This window comes from Carettochelys insculpta, chromosome 14 (genome assembly GCF_033958435.1).
Source record: "Carettochelys insculpta isolate YL-2023 chromosome 14, ASM3395843v1, whole genome shotgun sequence".
Lineage (NCBI taxonomy): Eukaryota > Metazoa > Chordata > Testudines > Carettochelyidae > Carettochelys > Carettochelys insculpta.
Window position 1 is genome coordinate 2,798,951 of NC_134150.1, and position 20,214 is coordinate 2,819,164.

Below are 20,214 nucleotides of genomic sequence, written 5' to 3' on the forward strand. Positions count from 1 at the left end.
GCGGAGTGCTCCTCAGGGGGCGCTGGTGGGTGTGTCAGGTGCCTTCTGCAGATGGTAGCAGAGGGGAGCCGAGTCAGTCTGTATCTTCACCACCCGCCTGGGGAAGGAGTTTTTCTTAATATCTAACCTCCTCCTCTCCCTCTAACTTCAGCCCACGGCTCCTTGTTCTGCCGTCCGACACCACTGAGAACAGTTTCTCAGCCTCCTCTTTAGCGCTCCCCGCCAGGAAGTTGAAGGCTGCTATTAAATCACCCCTCACTCTTCTCTGCTGTAAACTAAACAAGCCCAAATCCCTCAGCCTCTCCTCATAGGTCTTGTGCTCCAGCCCCTTAATCATTTTTGTTGCCCTCCGCTGAACCTGCTCCAGCACATCCACGTCCTTTTTATACTGGGGGGCCCAAAACTGGACACAATATTCCAGATGTGGCCTCACCAGTGCCGAATAAAGAGGAATAACTACTTCTCTAGATCTGCTCGAAATGCTCCTCCTAATGCACCCCAGGATGCCGTTAGCTTTCTTGGCTACAAGGGCACCCTTTTTACTCATATCCAGCCTTTCATCCACCATAACCCCTAGGTCCCTTTCCATCGTACTGCTGCTGAGCCAGTCGGTCCCCAGCCTGTAACAATGCTTGGGATTCTTCTGCCCCAAGTGCAGGACTCTACACTTCTCCTTATTGAACCGCATCAGATTTCTTTTGGCCCAGTCCTCCAATATATCCAGGTCCCTCTGGATCCTATCTCTACCCTCCAACGAATCTACCTCTCCCCCTAGTTTTGTGTCATCCCCATACTTGCTGAGGTTGCAATCCAGTCCCTCATCCAGGTCATTAATAAAGATGTTGAATAACACTGGTCCCAGAACCGAGCCTTGCGGCACTCTGCTTGAAACAGACCGCCATCCAGCTATTGAGCCATTGACCACTACCCCTTGGACCCGACCATCAAGCCAGCTTTCTGTCCATCTTATAGTCCAAGGATCCAATCCATATTTCCTTAACTTATGGACAAGAATGTCGTGGGAGACCATTATCAAAAGCCTTGCTGAAGTCAAGGTATATCACATCCACTGACTTCCCCATGTCCACAGAGCTTGTTACCTCGTCATAGAAGCTAATCAGACTGGTCAGGCAGGACTTGCCCCTGGAGAATCCATGTTGGCTACTTTTGATCACTTTCCCCTCTTCCAAGTGCTCCTAAACGTATTCCTTGAGGATTCCCTCCATTATTTTCCCAGGGATTGAGGTAAGGCTGACGGGTCTATAGTTCCCTGGATTGTCCTTCTTTTCTTTTTTAAAGATGGGCACTACATTTGCCTTCTTCCAGTCATCCGGTATCTCCCCCGATCTCCAAGAGTCTTCAAGGATAATAGCCAAAGGTTCAGCAATGACCCCTGACAATTCCCTCAGTACCGTGAGGTGCATTAAATCCAGGCCCATGGACTTGTGCACATCTAGTTTTTCTAGATAGCTCAGAACTTGTTCCTTCCCCACAGATGGCTGCCCTCCACCTTCCCGTACTGCATCGTCTAGGACCGTCATGCAGCAGTTGACTTTGTGAAGACTGAGGCAAAAAAAGCATTGAGGACTTCAGCTTTTCCTGCATCATCTGTCACTAGGTTACCTCCCTCATCCAGTAATGGCCCCACACCTTCTCTGATAACCTGTTTATTGTTCACATGCCTGTAGAAACCCTTCTTGTTACTCTTCACATCCCTTGCCAGCTGCAGTTCCAATTGTGCTTTCGTTTTCCTGATTACCGCCCGACATTCTCCAGCCGTATGTTTATACTCCTCCTTAGTCAACTGTGCATGTTTCCATTTCTTGTATGCATCCTTTTTGAATTTAAGCTAAGGATTTCCCTGTAACAGCCAAGCTGGTTGCCTACCATGTTTGCATTTCTTACTATGCAGCGCGATTGTTTGTTCCTGTGCCTTCAGTAAGACTTCTTTAAAATACTGCCAGTTCTCTTCAACTCTTTTCCCCTTCATCTTCGTTTCCCAAGGGATCCTGCTCATCTGTTCTCTCAGGGAGTCAAAGTCCGCTCCTCTGAAATCAAGGGTCTGTATGTTACTGCTGACCCTTCTTCCTTTCGTCCGGATCCTGAAATCTACGATCTCATGGTCGCTGCAGCCCAGGTTCCCTCCCCCTTCTATTTCTTCTACTAGTTCTTGCCTGTTTGTGAGCCGCAGGTCAAGTTGCGCACGGCCCCTGGTCGGTTCCTTCAGCGCTTGTACCAAGAAGTTATCCCCAACATTCTCCAAAAACTTCCTGCATTGTCTGTGTGCTGATGCGTTGGTCTCCCAACAAATGTCTGGATGATTAAAGTCTCCCATGAGAACCAGGGCCTGTGATTTGGAAGCTTCACTAAGCTGCCTGAAGAAAGCCACATCTATCTCCTCTCCCTGATCTGGCAGTCGATAACAGACACCAACTACAACATCACCTCTGTTACTTCCACCTCTGAGCTTAACCCAAAGACACTCAACTGGATTTTCTCCTTCCTCACACTGGAGCTCTGAGCAACCACACTGCTCCCTCACACAGAGCGCAACTCCTCCTCCTCTTCTCCCGTCTGTCCTTCCTAAACAATTTATAACCTTCCATGACCGTGTTCCAGTTATGCGATTCGTCCCACCAAGTGTCCATTATTCCAACCACCTCATACTTGTGTGGCTGGGCCAGGGCCTCTAATTCTTCCCGTTTGTTCCCCAGGCTTCTGGCATTAGTGTACAAGCATCTTAGAGAAGGGGCCGATTGCCCCACTTTCTCCTCTTCAGAAGTCCCTGGGCACCTTATAGATTGCCAGATGTTTTTTGGAGCATAAGGTCTGGTGGGCACACGCCCACGCGTGTTTCTGACGGAGCGGGTCTTTTCCCATGACAGCTTATGCTCCAAAAAAAACCTAGTCTATAAGGTGCCCGAGGACTTCTCGTTGTTTATGGAAATAAGCTCATGAATATGGAAACATGCATATCAGCAAAAACAATGAGAACTCCCGTGGCACCTTTTAGACTAACAGATATTTTGGAGCATAAGCTTTCGTGGGCGAAGACCTGCTTTGTCAGATGCATGAGTGGGGGGGTGGTTCAGACGAGGATTTAAAGGTGAGGGTCTCAGTCAAGGGGAGGGCCAGAGCTGACAAAGTCTATGCAGTCAGGGTGGAAATGGCCCCTTATTGGTAGTATGCATCACGAGAGGAGAAAATAAGTCAGATCAGTCAGAGGGGATGTGGCCCCTTGTCAGATTGTAACCGGGAGGTGTGAACATCAAGAGCAGAGAAACGGCTTTTGTAAGGGGCCAGCCGCTCCCAGCCTCTGTTTAATCCTCGGTTGATGGAGTCAAATTTGCAAATGAATCACAGCTCAGAGATTTCTCTCTCCATTTGAGTTTTGAAGTGTTTTTGTGGTAGGACGGCTACTTTTAAATCTGTTACTGAGTGTCCAGGGAGACGGAAATGTTCTCCTACAGGTTTGTGTCTGTTGCCGCTCCGGATGTCTGATTTATGTCCATTTATTCTTTGACCTAGAGACTGTCCAGTTTGGCCAATGTAAATTGCAGTGGGGCATTGCTGGCACGATGGCATATATTATATTAGCAGATATATGCATATAACATAGAATATGCATATAGGCAGGCACCAACAGCATTGGCCTGATTGTAGGGAAACAGCATGTCCGAGCTCCAGTCACGCAGCTTCTCTGCTTCCTCGCCGGCAAGGCCGGGCTTGAGGAACCCCCTGTTCAATGCATGTGTGTGAGCAGGTGAGCCGATCGCAGCCCCTGAGCCTCGCAGGCAGAGGAGATGGCCAAGCAGAGGCCCGCACGTTGAGCACCTCACGCTGAGAAGAGGTGCCCATGGGCTGTCAGGGGAGTTGTTAGGGCCAAGTGTCAGTGGGGAAAATCTGTACCTGGGGGCAGGGGAAAGTTCTAGGTTGCCAGGTGTTCCCACCTGCCTTCCTCCAGGGGTGACAGATTAATTAACGATTATGTCAGATGATGAAACCTCTTGATATATATTCCAGAGACGGTTCATTCCATTGCCACCAACTGGCAGCTCGCCAGGGTGCTCTTTCCCTGGAGCTAGCCTTAGGTAAACACAGCTGTGGGCGGGCGGAGAAGTCAGGGCTATACCTAGCACAGGTCTCAGTGAGCAGCAGAGGTACAGCGAGCCAGGGCAGAGGCAGGCGAGGGACCATGGCTGGCTTGAATGTCCGCAGCATTCTGGTGACCGGGGCCAATCGAGGCATTGGCCTGGAGCTCGTCAAGCAGCTTCTGGGGAACTCCAACCCGCCGGCGTGGGTCTTTGGCACCTGCCGGGACCCAGCGGGAGCACAGGTAAGAAGGGAAGGAGATGAGATGGAACCAGCCACCCCACGAGCAGCGTGACTGAGCGGGAGAGCTCTGACCAGGCTTTGGTTCTGTAACCACCCCTGCACTGGCTCCAGGACCAGTGCCACAAAGTCGAGGTGGAGGGTGCCATATCTATGGGGCAAGCCCCACCCAGAGGTACCAAGGGGCTGGGGCTGTGTAGCTTATACATTCCACGATTGGGGAGTAGACCTATGACATACCAGGGCCCACATCAGACCAGTGTATGACACTGCCCTGCTGGAGCAGCTCCCTTGTGGGCTGCTCACAAACAGCCTTCCAGCACACCAGGTGCACCCTGAGGGGCTGTGCCTCTGCCGCCTGACTCTCACCAGTTTTGGTTAACCCTGAGTGACCCCAATGCACCCCAGTCCTGGATCCTTCCCCTCCCCAAAACATTTGAGGGGTGTTGCCCAGCCTTCTCTGGCCCTGAGAAACACTGAGACCTTTGCTCCTTCAAGGCAATAATGGTACCCACGCACCACAGTTTAAACACAAGCTAAGATAAACCAGCAAAGCAAATATCATCACTGGGAAGAGAGAGATTAGAAGTAAGGCCCCAATGCTCCTGTTCGACAATTTCTGCGTGTGCAGGGCTGTGGGGTTCGGTGCATGGGCTAAGAGCACAATTCAGGGGATCTGTGTACCTTCCCAGACAGCACTACACTGGCCATGCGGAGGTCAGTGAATGTGATATATATATGTATACACACACACAGCTTGACTTTAGCAAAGTTTTTGATAGTCTCCCACAATATCCTTGCTCAGAAGTTAAGCAAGTCTGGATCTGGATACATGGACTGTAAGATGGATACAAACCTGGCTAGATGGTCGGGCCCAATGGGTAGTGATCAATAGCTCAATGGCTGGCTGGTGGTCAGTTTCAAGGGGAGCGCCCCAAGGATCGGTTCTAGGGTGAATATTGTTCAACATCTTTATTAATAACCTGGATGAGGGAATGGATTGTACCCTCGGCAAATCTGTGGATGACACTAAGCTCTGGGGGACAGATACACACATGGGAATTTAGGGATAGGGGCCAGGTTGACCTAGATAAATTGGAGGATTGGGCCAAAAGAAATCTGATGAGGTTCAATGAGGAGAAGTGCAGAGTCCTGCACTTGGGACAGAAGAATCCCAAACATTGTTACAGGCTGGGGACCGACTGGCTGAGTTGCAGTGTAGCAGAAACGAACCTGGTAATTACAGTGGATGAAAGGCTGGATAAGAGTCAACAGTGTGCCCTTCTTACCAAGAAGGCTAATGGCATAGTGGGGTGCATTAGGAGGAGCATTTTCAGCAGATCTAGAGAAGTTATTATTCCCCTCTATTTGGCTCTGGTGAGGCCACATCGGGAGTATTGTGTCCAGTTCTGGGCCCCCCAGTATAGAAAGGATGTGGATGCATTGGAGCGGGTTCAGTGGAGGGCAATGAAAATGATGAAGGGGCTGGAGCACATGACCTATGTGGACAGGCTGAGAGATTTGGGCTTATTCAGTTTGCAGAAGAGAAGAGTGAGGGGCGATTTGATAGAAGCCTTCAGCTTCCTGAAAGGAGGCTCTAAAGAGGATGGAGAGAGGCTGTTCTCAGTGGTGACAGATGGCAGAACAAGGAGCAATGGTCTGAAGTTACAGAGTGAGAGAGGTAGGTTGGACAGTAGGAAAAACTATTTCACCAAGAGGGTGGTGAAGCACTGGAATGTGTTACCTAGAGAGGGGGTGAAATCTCCATCCTTAGAGGTTTTTAAGTCCCAGTTTGACAAAATCCAGGCAGGATGATTTAGTTGAGGTTGATCCTGCTTAAGCAGGGGGCTGGACTCCATGATCTCATAAGGTCCATTCCAGCCCTTGGATTCTATTATTTTGTTGCCCAATTACTCAGTTTTGTGAGATCCTTCTGAAGTTCTTCACAGTCTGCTCTGGTCTTAACTATCTTGAGCAGTTCAGTGTCATCTGCAAACTTTGCCACCTCACAGTTTACCCTTTTCTCCAAATCATTTATCAATAATTAAATAGGATTGGTCCTCGGACTGACCCTTGGGGAACACCGCTAGTCACTCCTCTCCATTCTGAAAATTTGCCATTTATTTCTGCACTTTGTTTCCTGCCTTTTAACCAGTTCTCAATCCATAAAAGGATCTTCCCTCTTGCCCCATGACAACTTAATTTTCATAAGAGCCTTTGGAGAGGGACCTTGTCAAAGGAGTTCTAGAAATCTTAAGTGCACTGTATCTACTGGATCCTCCTTGTCTGCATGTTTGTTGACTGCTTCAAAGAACTCCAATAGATTAGTAAGACGTGATTTCCCTTTACCGAAACCATGCTGACTTTTGTCCAACAAATTATATTGTTCTAGGTGTCTGACAATTTTATTATTTTCTATGTTTTCAACTAGTTTGCCCGTTACTGACATTAGACTTACTGGTCTGTCATTGCCAGGACCACCTCCAAAGCCCTATTTAAATATTGGCGTTACCTTAGCTTTCTTCCAGTCATTGGGTACAGAAGCTGATTTCAAGGATAGATTACAAATCACAGTTAAATGTGAAATTGCAGATCAAGTTCTTTCAGAACGCTTGGGTGAATTCCATCTGCTCCTGATGACTTGCTACTGTTAACTTTGGTTTATTCCAAAACCTCCTCTAATGACACCTCAGTCTTGGACAATTCCTCAGATTTGCCGCCTACAAAGGACAGCTCCCTAACATCCTCAGCGGTAAAGAGTGGAATGAAGAATTCTTTTAGTTTCTCTGCAATGTCTTATTGAGTGCTCCCTTTTGTACCTTGATCTTCTGGGGGGACCACTGATTGTTTAGCAGCTTCCTGCTTCTGATGTACTTAAAAACATTTTGGTATTGCTTTCTGAGTTTTTTCTAGCTGTTCCTCAAACTCCTCAAATGTTTCGACTTATTGCATTTTTACACTTAATTTGGCAGTGTTTATGCACCTCTCTATTTTCCTCATTAGGGTTTGACTTCCACTTTCTAAAAGATGCCTATTTATCTCTCACTGCCTCTTTTACAAGGTTGTTAAGCCACGGTGGCTCTTTTTTGGGTCTCTTACAGTGTTTTTTAATTAGGGGGTATACATGTAAGTGGGGCCTCTGTTATGATGTCTTTGAAAAGTTTCCATGAGGCTTGCAGGGATTTCACTTTTGACACGTATCAGAGGAGGCCGTGTTAGTCTGTATCTTTGAGAACCACAAGACGTCCTGTGGCACCTTATAGACTAACAGATATTTTGGAGCATAAGCTTTCGTGGGCAAAGACCCTCTTCTAATGCATCTGATGAAGCGGGTCTTTGCCCATGAAAGCTGATGCTCCAAAATATGTTAGTCTATAAGGTGCCACAGGACTTCTTGTGGTTCACGTTTGACAAGGTACCTTTTAATTTCTGTTTAACTAACCTCCTCATTTTTCATAGTTCCCCTTCCTGAAATTAAATTCCACGGTGTTGGGCTGCTGAGATGTTCTTCCCACCGCAGGAATGTTAAATATTATATTATGGTCACTGTCTACAAGCGGTCCTGTTACATTACCTCTTGGAACAGCTCCTGCACTTCACTGAGAACTAAATCAAGAATTGCCTCTCCCCTTGTGGGTTCCTGTACTAGCTGCTCCAAGAAGCAGTCATTTAAGGTATCAAGAAATTTTATTTCAGCATCTCGTCCTGAGGCGATGTTACCCAGTTAATATGGGATAACTGAAATCCACTAATATTATTGAAACAGAAAGCAGTCAAGTAGCACTTTAAAGACTAGCAAAATGGTTTATTAGGTGAGCTTTCGTGGGACAGACCCTCTGAAGAAGTGGGTCTGTCCCACGAAAGCTCACCTAATAAACCATTTTGCTAGTCTTTAAAGTGTTACTTGACTGCTTTTTGTTTTGATAGTGTATAGACTAGCACAGCTTCCTCTTTGTTAATATTATTGAGTTTTTAATTCTGATTGCCTCTCTAATCTCCCTTAGCATTGCATAGTCACTATTACTGTCCTGGTCAGGTGGTCTATAATATATCCCTACAGCCATAGTCTTATCTGAGCGTGGAATTTCTATCCATAGAGATTCTATGGAACATTTTGAGTCGTTCGAGATTTTTACTTCACTTGATTCTACATTTTCTTTCACATATAGTGCTGCTCCCCCACCTGCACGATCTGTTCTGTCCTTCCCCTATAATTTGTGCCCCGGTATGCTTGTGTTCCATTGATTGTCCTCATTCCACCAGGCTTCTGTGATGCCTATTATATCAATAATCTCCTCTAATACAAGGCACTCCAGTTCACCCCTCTTATTATTTAGACATCTAGCATTTGTGTATAAGCACTTAAAGAACTTGTCGCTATTTATTCATCTGTCTTTTCCTAATGCATTAGATTCTTTTTCATGTGATTGTTTGTTTTCTGATCCGGCCCATACTTTTTCCTCTTCCACCCTCTCCTCCTGACTAAAACCTAGAAAATCTCTATCAATAGACTCTACTGAAGTCTCTGTCCGATCCACAGGCTCCTTTACACCAATTGGCTTTCCCCCATTTCTTAGTTTAAAAACTGCTCTATGACCTTTTCAATGGTAAGTGCCAGCAGTCTGGTTCTGCTTTGGTTTAGACAGAGTCCATTCTTCCTGAATAGGCTCTCCCTATCCTAAAAGTTTCCCCAGTTGCTAATAAATCTAAACTCCCCCTCCCTGCACCATTGTCTCATCCATGCACTGAGACTCTGAATTTCTGCCTGCCTACCTGGCCCTGTGCCTGGAACTGGAAGCATTTCTGGGAATGCCACCATAGAGGTCCTGGATTTCAGTCTCTTTCCTACCAATCTAAATTTAGCCTCCAGGACATCTCTCCTGCCCCTCCATATGTCATTGGTACCTACATGTGCCACGACCACCGGCTCCTCCCCAGAACTACACATAAGTCTACCTAGATGCCTCGAGGGATCTGGCACCTTTGCACCAGGCAGGCAAGTCACCATACAGTTTTCCCGGTCGTCACAGACCCAGCTATCTGTTTCTAATGATCAAATCTCCCAGTACTAACACCCGCTTTTTCCTAGTGACTGGAGTTCCCTCCCGTGGAGAGACGTCCTCAGTGTGAGAGGTACCATATCATCATCTGGAAGGAGGGTCCCAACTATGGGATAGTTTCCTTCCGCTTCCATTGCCTGCTCTGCTTCTCCAAGACTTTCATCCCCCTTGACAGCATGGGGGCTGCCTGACTGGAGGTGGGACAATTCTACAGTGTCCCAGAAAGCCTCATCGACATACCTCTCTGCCTCCCTCAGCTCCTGCAGTTCAGCCACCCTGGCCTCCGAAGCCTGCACTTGGCCTCTGCTTCCCCCTTTTTCCAGATAATAGAATTGGAAGGGACCTTGGAGCTCATCAACTCCAGTCTGTGGCAGGACCACTCACCATCTAGACCATCCCTGACAGGTGCTTGTCCGCTCTTGACCTGCTCTTAAAAATCTCCAGTGATGGAGTAAAGGCCCTGGAGGACACTATTACCTCGATCCAGTCTGAAAACCGACCATTTATTCCAACTTCTGTTTTCTGCCTTTTAAACAGTGATCAGGTTTCCCTCTTATGCCAGGACAGCTTATCTGAAGAGTCTTTAGTGAAGGACCATGTCAAAGGCTTCCTAGAAATCTACGTATGTTATATCCATTGGATCCCCCTTGTCCACATGCTGGTTGACCCTCTCAGAGAATTCTAGTAGATGGATGATTCTGGAAGAGTCAACAAAAACCACGTTGACTCTTCTTCAAGCGATCATATTCATCTGTATATCTGACAATTCTGTTCTTTACTGTAGTTTCAACATGTTTACTATAGTTTCAACATGTTCAGTACTGAAGTTTTGGCTTATCAGTCTGTAATTGCCAGGATCTCCTCCGGAGCCCTTTTTAAAGATTGGCTGTTCACATTAGCTGTTCTCTAGTCGCCTGGTGCAGAATCTGGCTTAAAGGCTAGGCTACAGAGCACAGTTAGTAGTTCTTCAATTTCACATTTGAGTTCCTTCAGAACTCTTGGGTGATACCATCTGGTCCAGTTGACATGTTACTGTTTGATTTTTCATTTCGTTCCAAAACCTTCTCTGACACCTCAATCTGGGACAATCCCACAAACTTGTCACCTGAAAGGAACGGCTCAGATTTGTGAACCTCCCTCATGTCCTTAGTTCTGAAGACCAATGCAAAGAATTAATTGTTTCTGCACAATGGCCTTATCGTCCTTGAGTGCTCCTTTAGCCTCTTGGTCATCCAGTGGCCCCACTAAGCTCCCCACTTCTGATGTATTTTAAAAAAAATTGCTATGACATTTTGAATTTTTGGCAAGTGGTTCTTCAACTTCTTTTTCTGGCCTTTCAAATGATACATTTGCATATTCTTTGCCAGGAATTTATGCTCCTTTCTGTTCTCCTCATGAGGCTTAATTTTAACAGTAAGAACATAAGAACGGCCATACCGGGTCAGACCAAAGGTCCATCCAGCCCTGTAGCCTGACTGCCGACAGTGGCCAGTGCCAGGTGCCCCAGAGTGGGTGGACCGAAGACAATGATCAAGCGATTTGTCTCCTGCCATCCATCTCCAGCCTCTGACAATCAGAGGCCAGGGACACTGTTCCTACTCTTGGCTAACAGCCTTTGATGGACTTAACCTCCAGGAATTTATCCAGCTCTTTCTTAAATTCTTAATTTTTTTCTTAGATTCTGTTATAGGCTTCTGCTTTCTCGCCTCTGACTTTGTTGATGTTTTTATTTAGCTCTGTTTAGGTGATGCTCTTTCGGCTCACCCATCGACCTCCCACTGTGGGCATGACTCAATAAATGGATTTCCGACGCGTTGCCTCCAGCTAAGCCAATCACAGAGCTGGAGTTGTGTTTCTTAAATTGATTTTTCTTCAGAGTGTAGACCTGGCCTCAGTCACCCTGCCTCCCTCTGGGTCTACACCAACGTCCTGCCCCAAAGGAACAGCTCTGTTGCAGTTACAGCCCATTCAGACCTCAAGTATGAAATTCAGAGGTTCAAACCTTTTTGGGGGGGGCTGGCTACAGCACCTCTAGCCCCTGCTAAATGGCACCCCTGCTTCTTCCTTCTCCCACTCCCCTCCAGCCCAGCCCCACACAGCATCGACACAGGTGAGCCGCGTGGCTAAGCTCTGCACTTGTGGGAGGTGGGCCCAGGGAGCGATTTGCAGCCTCCTCCTGCCCCACCCCGGCAGGAAGGCGGGCAGGATGGGACAAGGTGCTTCCAGCCACCTGGGAGCAGTGGCTGGTGGGGAAGAATCAGCCGAGAGTCACATGGCGAGGTGCCATCCACACATTTCCATACACCTCTCGGGGATGGGCGGGGGAAGAGGCCCACCAGCCTGGCCTGTGCTCTCCACGCCTGGCTGTGCCTCAGGGATGACCAGCCCTCTCCTGGCACCTGGCTCTGAGGCAGCAAGTGAGGGAGAGGGTGCAGGGTGACATGACCCTGCCCCCAATTTCTGCCAGGGTTCACTGTGGAATGGGGCGGCGGCAGCCTTTTGGCACCGTGCGGGAAGGGAGGGACGGGCGCGGCCTCCACCTGCGGGGTTCATCTCCTACACGCACAGCACACCTGTTTGTCTGGAAGCAGCTTGTCCTGTCCCGCCCACCCTCCTGCTGCACCGGGGCATGAACGGACTGGAAATTCCCCCACCAATTGCAGCGAGTGGCTCGGGGCAGAGGGTCCCAGCTTGGCCGAAGGAGCCTGCTGGGCAGGGTGCTGGGGAGCTGAACGCTCCAAGCAGGGCAGGGGGCATCATGCGAGCTGTGCCCCAGTGGGGGCGTGTAGAGCAGCTGGCTGAGGGAGGCACATAAAGGGCCAGTGGGAGGTAGTAGAGGTGCAATGTGACTGGCTGCCACCAGCCCGCGTGCCCCAGGCATGGCCGCTTAAAGCCGGGGGTGGCTGGAAATGGGCCAGGGCAGAGGGCCCAGCTGGCTGAGACCCGGCATGCGGTAGGTCTGCGCTGACAGACCAGGTGGTGGGGGGGGGGGGGAGCAGCTTCCCTGTGTCACCAGCTTGTCCCCTCCCAGGACATCCCTAGCAGTTCTGGTGCCTTATGCAGCCCCCCCAGGGGGCACTGGCCCCTCTGTGGTGGGGGGACAGGCCCATCCCCGCACTCACCCAGGCTCTAGCCACGGTGCTCCAGTGGCGGGGCAGTGCCATGGCTGGGCTCCCATCCCAGCTACGCCCCTCAGCCTCCTGCCCACTCCCCCTAGCCCCCTGCACCCCCACAGCCCCCTGCACCCCCTCAGTCTCCCCCCACCCCCCCGCAGCCCCCTGCACTCCCTTAGCCTCCCTCCTGCTCCCCAGCGCTGTGTTCCTCCGCTGTCATGGTGTCTCTGCTCCAACTCAGGCCCTGTGCCCTGACCTGCCCCTGGGCCATTTTGCCTCTGGGCTCCAGGCTCGTTGAACGCTAGGGAAGGGGGCAGCCTCCCTCCTGCGTGCGGGTGGCTCTCTGGGTAACCATGGGCTTCATTCTCTTCCAGGAATTGCAGAACCTGGCAGCCCACCACCGGAACCTGGTGATCGTTGCACTCGGTGGGTGCCCGGCTCCTGCCCAGAGCTCTGGTTCTTCCCCTTTCTATCCCCCTCTCAGGCCCTCCCGATCCCACTGGGGAGAACAGGACCCGGGTCGATAATCGCTGAGAGCCCGCTGATGCCTTACCCAGAGCCAGAGCAGGCTGGCGTGAGTGGAGAGTCCGGCGGGGCAGGTTGGCTCTGGAGAGGCTGGGAAGCCCCAGGGCCACCACGTGGCAGGCCCCTCCTGTGAGAATGGCACATGGGCGGCTCTGTCCGGCAGTCCCACCTCTGGGATGGAGCCCCATGTGTCCAGCAGGGCCACAGCAAGGGAGCTGGCAGGAGCCTGCTGTTGTGTGTGTTGGCCACCAGAGAGTGCAATGGTACCTCCTGAGCCAGCAGCCCGACACCTGCTCTCCTAGAATCACAGGGCTGGAAGGGACATCAGGAGATCATCAGGTCTAGCCCCGTGCCCAAAGCTGGATCAATCCCGACTAAATCATTCCAGCCAGGGCTTTGTCAAGCCGGGACTTAAAAACCTACAGGGATGGGGAATCCACCACCTCTCTAGACAACACATTCCAGTGCTGCACCACCCTCCCGGGGTAATAGTTTTTCCTAACATCCAACCTGCTCCTCTCCTTCTGTAACTTCAGACCATTGCTCCTTGTTCTGCCATCTGACACCACTGAGAACAGTTTCTCAGCCTCCTCTTTAGCGCTCCCCGCCAGGAAGTTGAAGGCTGCTATTAAACCACCCCTCAGTCTTCTCTGCTGTAAACTAAACAACCCCAGATCCCTCAGCCTCTTCTCATAGGTCATGTGCTCCAGCCCCTTCATCATTTTCGTTGCCCTCTGCTGAACCTGCTCCAGCACATCCACGTCCTTTTTATACCGGTGGGCCCAAAACTGGACAAAATATTCCACATGTGGGCTCACCAGTGCTGAATGGAGGGGAAAAACCACTTTTCTAGATCTGCTCGAAATGCTCCTCCCAATGCACCCCGGTGTGCCATTAGCCTTCTTGGCTACAAGGGCACACTGTTTACTCATATCCAGCCTTTCATCCACCATAACCCCTAGGTCCCTTTCCATCGTACTGCTGCTGAGCCATTCGGTCCCCAGCCCATAACAGTGCTTGGGATTCCTCTATCCCAAGTGCAGGACTCTACACTTGTCCTTGTTGAACCTCACCAGACTTCTTTTGGCCAAATTGGAGGATTGATCCAGGTCACTCTAGAACCTACCCCTACCCTCCAATGAATCTACCTCTCCCCCTAGCTTTGTGTCATCTGCAAACTTGCTGAGGGTGCAATCCAGTCCCTCATCCTGGGCATTAATAAAAACGTTGAACACTGACCCCAGAACCGAGCCGCGTGGCACTCCCTTTGAAACCGACCGCCATCCAGATATTGAGCAATTGACTGCTACCCATTGGGCCCAACCGTCAAGCCAGCTTTCTATCCATCTTACAGTCCATGGATCCAATCCATACTTCCTCAACTTATGGGCAAGAAAGCAGCAGCCTGGAGGCAGGGGCAGCTGGAAGGGGCCACAGTGCACAGGCGAAGGCCCAGAATGGGGCTCCGCAGCCAGCTGCTCCAGGCTGTCCTGACAACCACCCTGCAACCCAAATGCCCCTCTGCACCCTGGGGTTCCCGACTCCCTCAGGGAGCCCTGCACCTGCCTTTGGTAATGCCACCTATAGCCCCTCAGACAGCCCCTCTAAATCCTGCACTGTTAACCATGAAATCAGGGGCCTCGACCCCTTTGGCCAGTGCATGTGGGGAGAACTCCAACTGGCAGAGGGAGTCTGTAACACACAGCTCTCCTGCGGCTCACCCTCGAGAGAGGCACTGCCAGCCAGGCCCAGTTCCTACCTTAACACCTGCCTCCGAATTTCCCACCTAACCCCCATGGGTCCCTTGGCCAACGGGCAATGAAACAGAGCAGGGAGATGAACTCCCCAAGTGGCCTCTTTCTGCGTCAGGCTGCCCAAGGGGTTTTCAATGAAGTGGAGCTGAGTTTTCATTTCAATTATCCTTCCTTGCGGCTGTCTTGCACCACCCCACTTCTCCGCGTCCTGCGGGACACGCTCCGCACCTCCAATACCACCCCGGCTCTGTCTCTGTAGACGTTACCCACCCACCCAGCATTGAGGCGGCAGCAGCCAGAGTTGAGGCACATCTGAAAGGCTCGGGGCTCCATCTGCTGATAAACAACGCTGGGATAGTGAAGAAGAACACGCTGGAGTCGGAGACACCAGAGGACATGGCCCTGGTGTACGCCACCAACACGACGGGGCCCCTGCTGGTGAGCCAGGTACGGGCCCGACCCAGGGCGTGGCGCTGCCTGCCCTGGGCTTTGCGACAAACACCCTTTCCACGAGCCAGTCTAGGCCAGGCTGCTGGGTGGGGGCAGCGCCTGTCCCACCTGAGAAATGGACCCCTGGGCCCAGAGCCCCAATGGCCAAGGCGTTGTGAGGCACAGCGCTCCAGCCCCTTGTCGCTGGGCAGTGGGGACTGGTGCAAGACACAGACCCAGGCACAGTACCTAAGAACGGCCGCACCATCCCCTTGCAGCCTGTTCCACGTAGGGGCCATCGGATGCTGCCTGTGGGATGAGGCAGCTGTCTGATAGGGTTGCAGTGGGGCCCAGACTGGGATTGGGGTGCCTAAATCCCTTTGTGTGGTTGCTCCTGCCCCCGGTGCAGTTCCAGGGTGGATTCTGGGCCTCTTAGATGGGGATGATTTCCAGGGTCCATGACCACAGAACAATTAGGCTGCGTGGTGGAAAGGGGGCGTTTCAGGGGCAGGGCTCCCTCTGTGCCCAATGCATCTAGTGCTGCTCAGCTCTGGTCTCGGGCTCCCCAGCCTCTCTTCTCCCACTCCCTCTTCCTTCCCAGCAGCGGCCCCTCCCTGCCCCATGCCTACTGAAAACCGCTGTTTCACAGCAGTGTGCAGGACAGTCTGGGAGAGAGAGGGAGGTGCCAGGGCTCAGGAGTGGATGGGGGATGCAGGAGCAGGCTGGGGGTCTGGGCGTACGGGCGTGCAGGAGCAGGCTGGGGTTGGGGGTCTGGGTGGGATGGGTTACAGGAGTGGTCTGGGGGATCTGGGCAGGCGGGGGATGCAGGGTCTGGGCATCTGATGAACAGGCTGGGATGTTTGGGTGGGAAGGGGGGTTTAGGAGCTGGCTGTGGTGAGGGGGTCTGGGTTGGAGGAGGTGCAGCAGCAGATTGGGGTTAGGGAGCTGGGCAATGGTGGGGCATTTACCTGGCAGCTCCCCATCATTCTCAGGCACCACTCTGCTGCTCTGATTGGCCAGAAGCGTGGCCAATCAGAGTGGCGGGGAAAAGCCTCTGCAGGCAGCTGGGGGAGCAGCCGTGTACAGAGCCTGGAGCTGCTTCTTTCCCCTGCTCGGTGGAGCCCAGGGGCTGAGTCTGGCCCTGACTTGCCTGACTCTGGCCCTCAAGGCTCAGGCTCCACACCCCTCACCCTGCCATTGGCTGGCTGCTGGGAACGAGATCCATGAGCCTCAGGGGGCTGGATCCAGGCAAGCCACGGGCCAGATCCATACCACAGGCTGCGGTTCCCCCCGCCCCACCCTACAGGATTCCTGTCCGCAGTCCCTGGGCCAGGGCCTCCAGGCCACCCTCTCTCTCTCTGCTCCTCCCAAGCCCGTCCCAGCAGCGCTGCATTCCTAGCCCTGGCCTGAGTCACGCACAGGCTGCTCTCCTCTGGGGACCTCCAAGCTGTCTGATCTCTGGCCCACAGCTGCAGAGAGGATGCAGCTGGGCCCTGTTCCCCTCAGACAAGTCTTTCTCCTAAGCCGACCCCACAGCTGCTCTTCTCTCCCCGGCCCAGGCCTTCCTGCCCTTGCTGAAGGAGGCTGCCCGGGGGAGCCCCCAGGGAGGGCTGAGCTGCAGCAAGGCGGCCATCGTCAACATGTCCAGCGACTGTGGCTCCATCCAGAACGTCTTCAGCTGGCACGTGGGACAAGTCATCTCCTACCGCTGCAGCAAGGTACAGGACACACCCAGCCGGGCCTGACTGCTGGCTGGGTTGGCTACTGGCACAAATGTGGCACTGGGTGTGGTCCCCGCGGTCCCCATCCTCCTGCCCCACTCCAGCCTGCAGCGCCGTGCCACGTGGGGCCGGCTGCTCTTTGGCTGCCCGCAGTTCACGTCGGTTTCAGCTCAGAGTTCCCACCCGGTGAGGAACTTACTGCCGTGCCTGTATCCTGCTGGAGAAATCCCACCCTGCGATGGGCTGGGGGCAGCTCAGCCCCACTCCAGCCTGTCTCAGCGCAGGGGAGGGCCACTGTGGAGCTGTTAATTCTGCCCCCTCGGAGAGGTGGATATATCCTGTTCAGAGACCGTCCCCAGTTCAAATCAAGGGGGCTGGATCCTCAGCTCCCCCTGGAGAAACTGGGGGAAACCAAAGGAGAATCGGTCACATTTCCACTTGGCCCTGCCCGCCCAGCTCCTGCACAACCAAGAGCAGCCTCAGCACGGCTCTCATTTGGGCTCATCTGTCACAGCTCACTGGAGGCCTCTCAGCATCAGTGTCTCATCAACGTGCAGCTACACCCACAGCTCTGTGGCTTGCTGTCCTCATTGAGAGTATCAGAGATTGCAGCTCACAGTTGTGCTTTCTTCTCACTTGTGTGCCCTATGGGCTGCACGTTTGGCTGGCCGCCCGGGAGGCATTTAAATGCAGCCCAGCTGATTAGCAGAGCACCCACAGCCGGCAGCGTCTTTCTACAGGTGGTGCACATTTGCACACGCCTCAGGGCACAGAACAAAATTTATTCTGCATGTGGATGGAAAAAAATTAAGGGAACATTCCTCTTCCCCGCCTTCTCTGTCTGTCCCGTCCCTCCCCTCGGGAAGCGGGGTCATTTCCTACAGGGCTCATTCCCTTCCCCCCGCCCCCCGGCTCTCTCTACTCATGGCGTCTCGCCAGCAGGCTGCTCTGAACATGCTCACCAAGTGCCAGGCCTTGGGGTATGGTGGAGACGGGATCCTGAGTGTCGCTGTCCATCCGGGCTGGGTGCAGACGGACATGGGGAATAGAGCCTCCGTCAAGGTAGGTGATTCGCTGGGAGAGGCCAGACGTGAGGGGCAGAGTCCATTGTAGGGGTAGTGGCCCTCGGTGTCCAGGGCTGCTCCCAGGGAAGGCTCCTCCCCTTCGTTCTGCTCTACCCCGCAGGCCCCACTGCCGGTAGACGTGAGTGTCCGAGGGATGCTGCACGTACTCTCCACGCTCTCCGAGAAGGACAACGGGGCCTTTGTGAACTGGGAAGGGAAAGTTCTTCCCTGGTGAGATGCCCCCAGCCCTGCGCCAGGAGCCCTGCACCAGGCCCTTCCAGTGACCACACTGTCAGCCATGCCTGTGCCATCAATAAACCCACTGAGCTAACGCAGCAGCCCTGCCCGAGCCCAGCCTGCTCTGTCCTGGCAGCTACCAGCTGCGCCTGGGTGGTGCTGCCCTGTTTGGGGTGGGTCCATGGGATGGTTCTCACTGGGGAAAGTGTCACTGGTTCCCCCACACAGCCAAAGCCCAGAGCTGGCCTCCGAGGGAGGAGCTGCGGTGGATAGAGAAGGGTGAGGGTGGCTGAGCAGGTGGGCTGGGGGTAGCAGCCAGGGGTGGGGAGAACTTGAGGCTGGTTCAGTCCCCCCCACCCCCCCAGGACACCACTGGAGGGAGGGCATCTCTCAACCCAACTGCAGCTGGGTTCCTGGAGGAGGCCCAGAAGTTGCTACGGGGTCTCCTCCTCCCAAGTCCTGACCCTCTGACTCAGCCACAGCCACTGTGTGGCGAGAGCCTGGTGTACCCAGGACCTCCCTGCCGCAGGGAAGAGGCCCAGGGTGAGTCCATGGGCAGTGAGACCCCTTCTCCCACACTACAGCAGTGTATCGAGTTAGCCACCCCGAGATGTCCCAGCCCACGCTACCTAAGCTGGTCCAGGAAGCCCCTGCCCCCAGGGCAGCACAGAGGGTGGTGGGATGGGGGGGCCAGAAGCCTTTGGATACGCTGGATCTCTCTCTTTGTGGGGCAAAGGGCCACTTGGGGGTGGGGGGGGGCTCTGCCTGACTGTGCCCATTGGTTGGGGAGGAAGGGGGTCACACTTCTCTGGGTGTGAGAGGGAGAGGCAGGAGGGACCCCACAACCCATCACTGACAAGAAAGTTGTGCAAGGAGAGGTAAAGAGTCGAATACATCATGGAAATGAAACTACCCCTAGGTTAGAGGAGGCTAGTGGTGAATTCACCCACAGGGGGGGATGGACAGCTCAGTGGTTTGAGCATTGGCCCATTAAACCCAGGGTTGTGAGCTCCATTCTTGAGGGGGCCATTTAGGGATCGGGGCAAATAGATTTTAAAAAAGAAATCTGTCAGGGAATGGTGATAGATCCTGTCGTGAGGGTGGGGGACTGGACTCAATGACCTCCCCAGGTCCCTTCCAGCTCTATGAGACAGGTATATCTCCATATAATAGGACAGATGTATCTAACAATCACTAGATCAGAGATCTCTGCTCAGATCTGCCAGCAACTTGCTGTGTGACCCTGGGCAATTCACTGTAGGTTTCTTTAGCTGTAACTCAGGGGGAAAGAAATTTCTTCCCGCCCAGGGATGAAGGAAGAGCTCTCCAAGAAGAGGAGGAGGGGAGGAAGGGAGCCAAGAAGAGGAGAGATTGCAGTCCCATCCAATTAAGGCACAGCTTCTATATGACTATGGTAATGCTGCTTTGTGATTGAGCAAACGGAAAGCATCTCTCAGAGCTGGTATTATCTCAGCATGCCTGGCTAAGGAGGTGAAATAGCATTTTGGTTTTTTCAAGGGAAGGAAGGGGGAAGTGTGAATTATCTGCCTCAAGGTACAAAGCAAGCAAAGTGAGTTAACTCACGAAAGCTCATGCTCTAAACTTTTCTGTTAGTCTATAAGGTGCCACAGGACCCTTCGTTGCTGCTAAAGCAAGCATAGAATTTCTGGAGGAGTGGCATCCAGGCTGCCTGCCTCCAGCACAACTGTTATCCAGAGAGCCCCGACACAAACCCACCAGGCTGGCTGATGGAGAAGCTGGCCTGAAGACCTCAGATTGCTTTGAAATGACTGATATCAATTGGCTTCCAATCGGCTTGAGAAGCATCCTACAGGACTAGGGAGCCACAGGATTTGCAGAGACGGGTGGGGCTCTTACACAGAAACAAAACCCACCAGTCTGGAAGCTGTCCTCTTGTCAGAAGCCACAAGAAGCCCACATTTTGCACGCTCTGCACTGAGCCTGACTCCTTGGCTATG

The 20,214-nt window shown here is 52.6% G+C and overlaps 1 protein-coding gene across 1 annotated transcript; it reads left to right on the forward strand.

The window, feature by feature from the left end:
- Positions 1-4,195: 4,195 nt before the first annotated feature.
- On the forward strand, positions 4,196-18,301 carry LOC142020758 (C-signal-like). Its single transcript, XM_075008908.1, has 6 exons — positions 4,196-4,336; positions 12,880-12,931; positions 15,044-15,231; positions 16,773-16,931; positions 17,877-17,996; positions 18,120-18,301. Exons 1-6 carry the CDS (start codon positions 4,196-4,198, stop codon positions 18,231-18,233), a joined length of 774 nt encoding a protein of 257 aa, XP_074865009.1. The 3' UTR covers positions 18,234-18,301.
- The last annotated feature ends 1,913 nt before the right edge of the window (positions 18,302-20,214 follow it).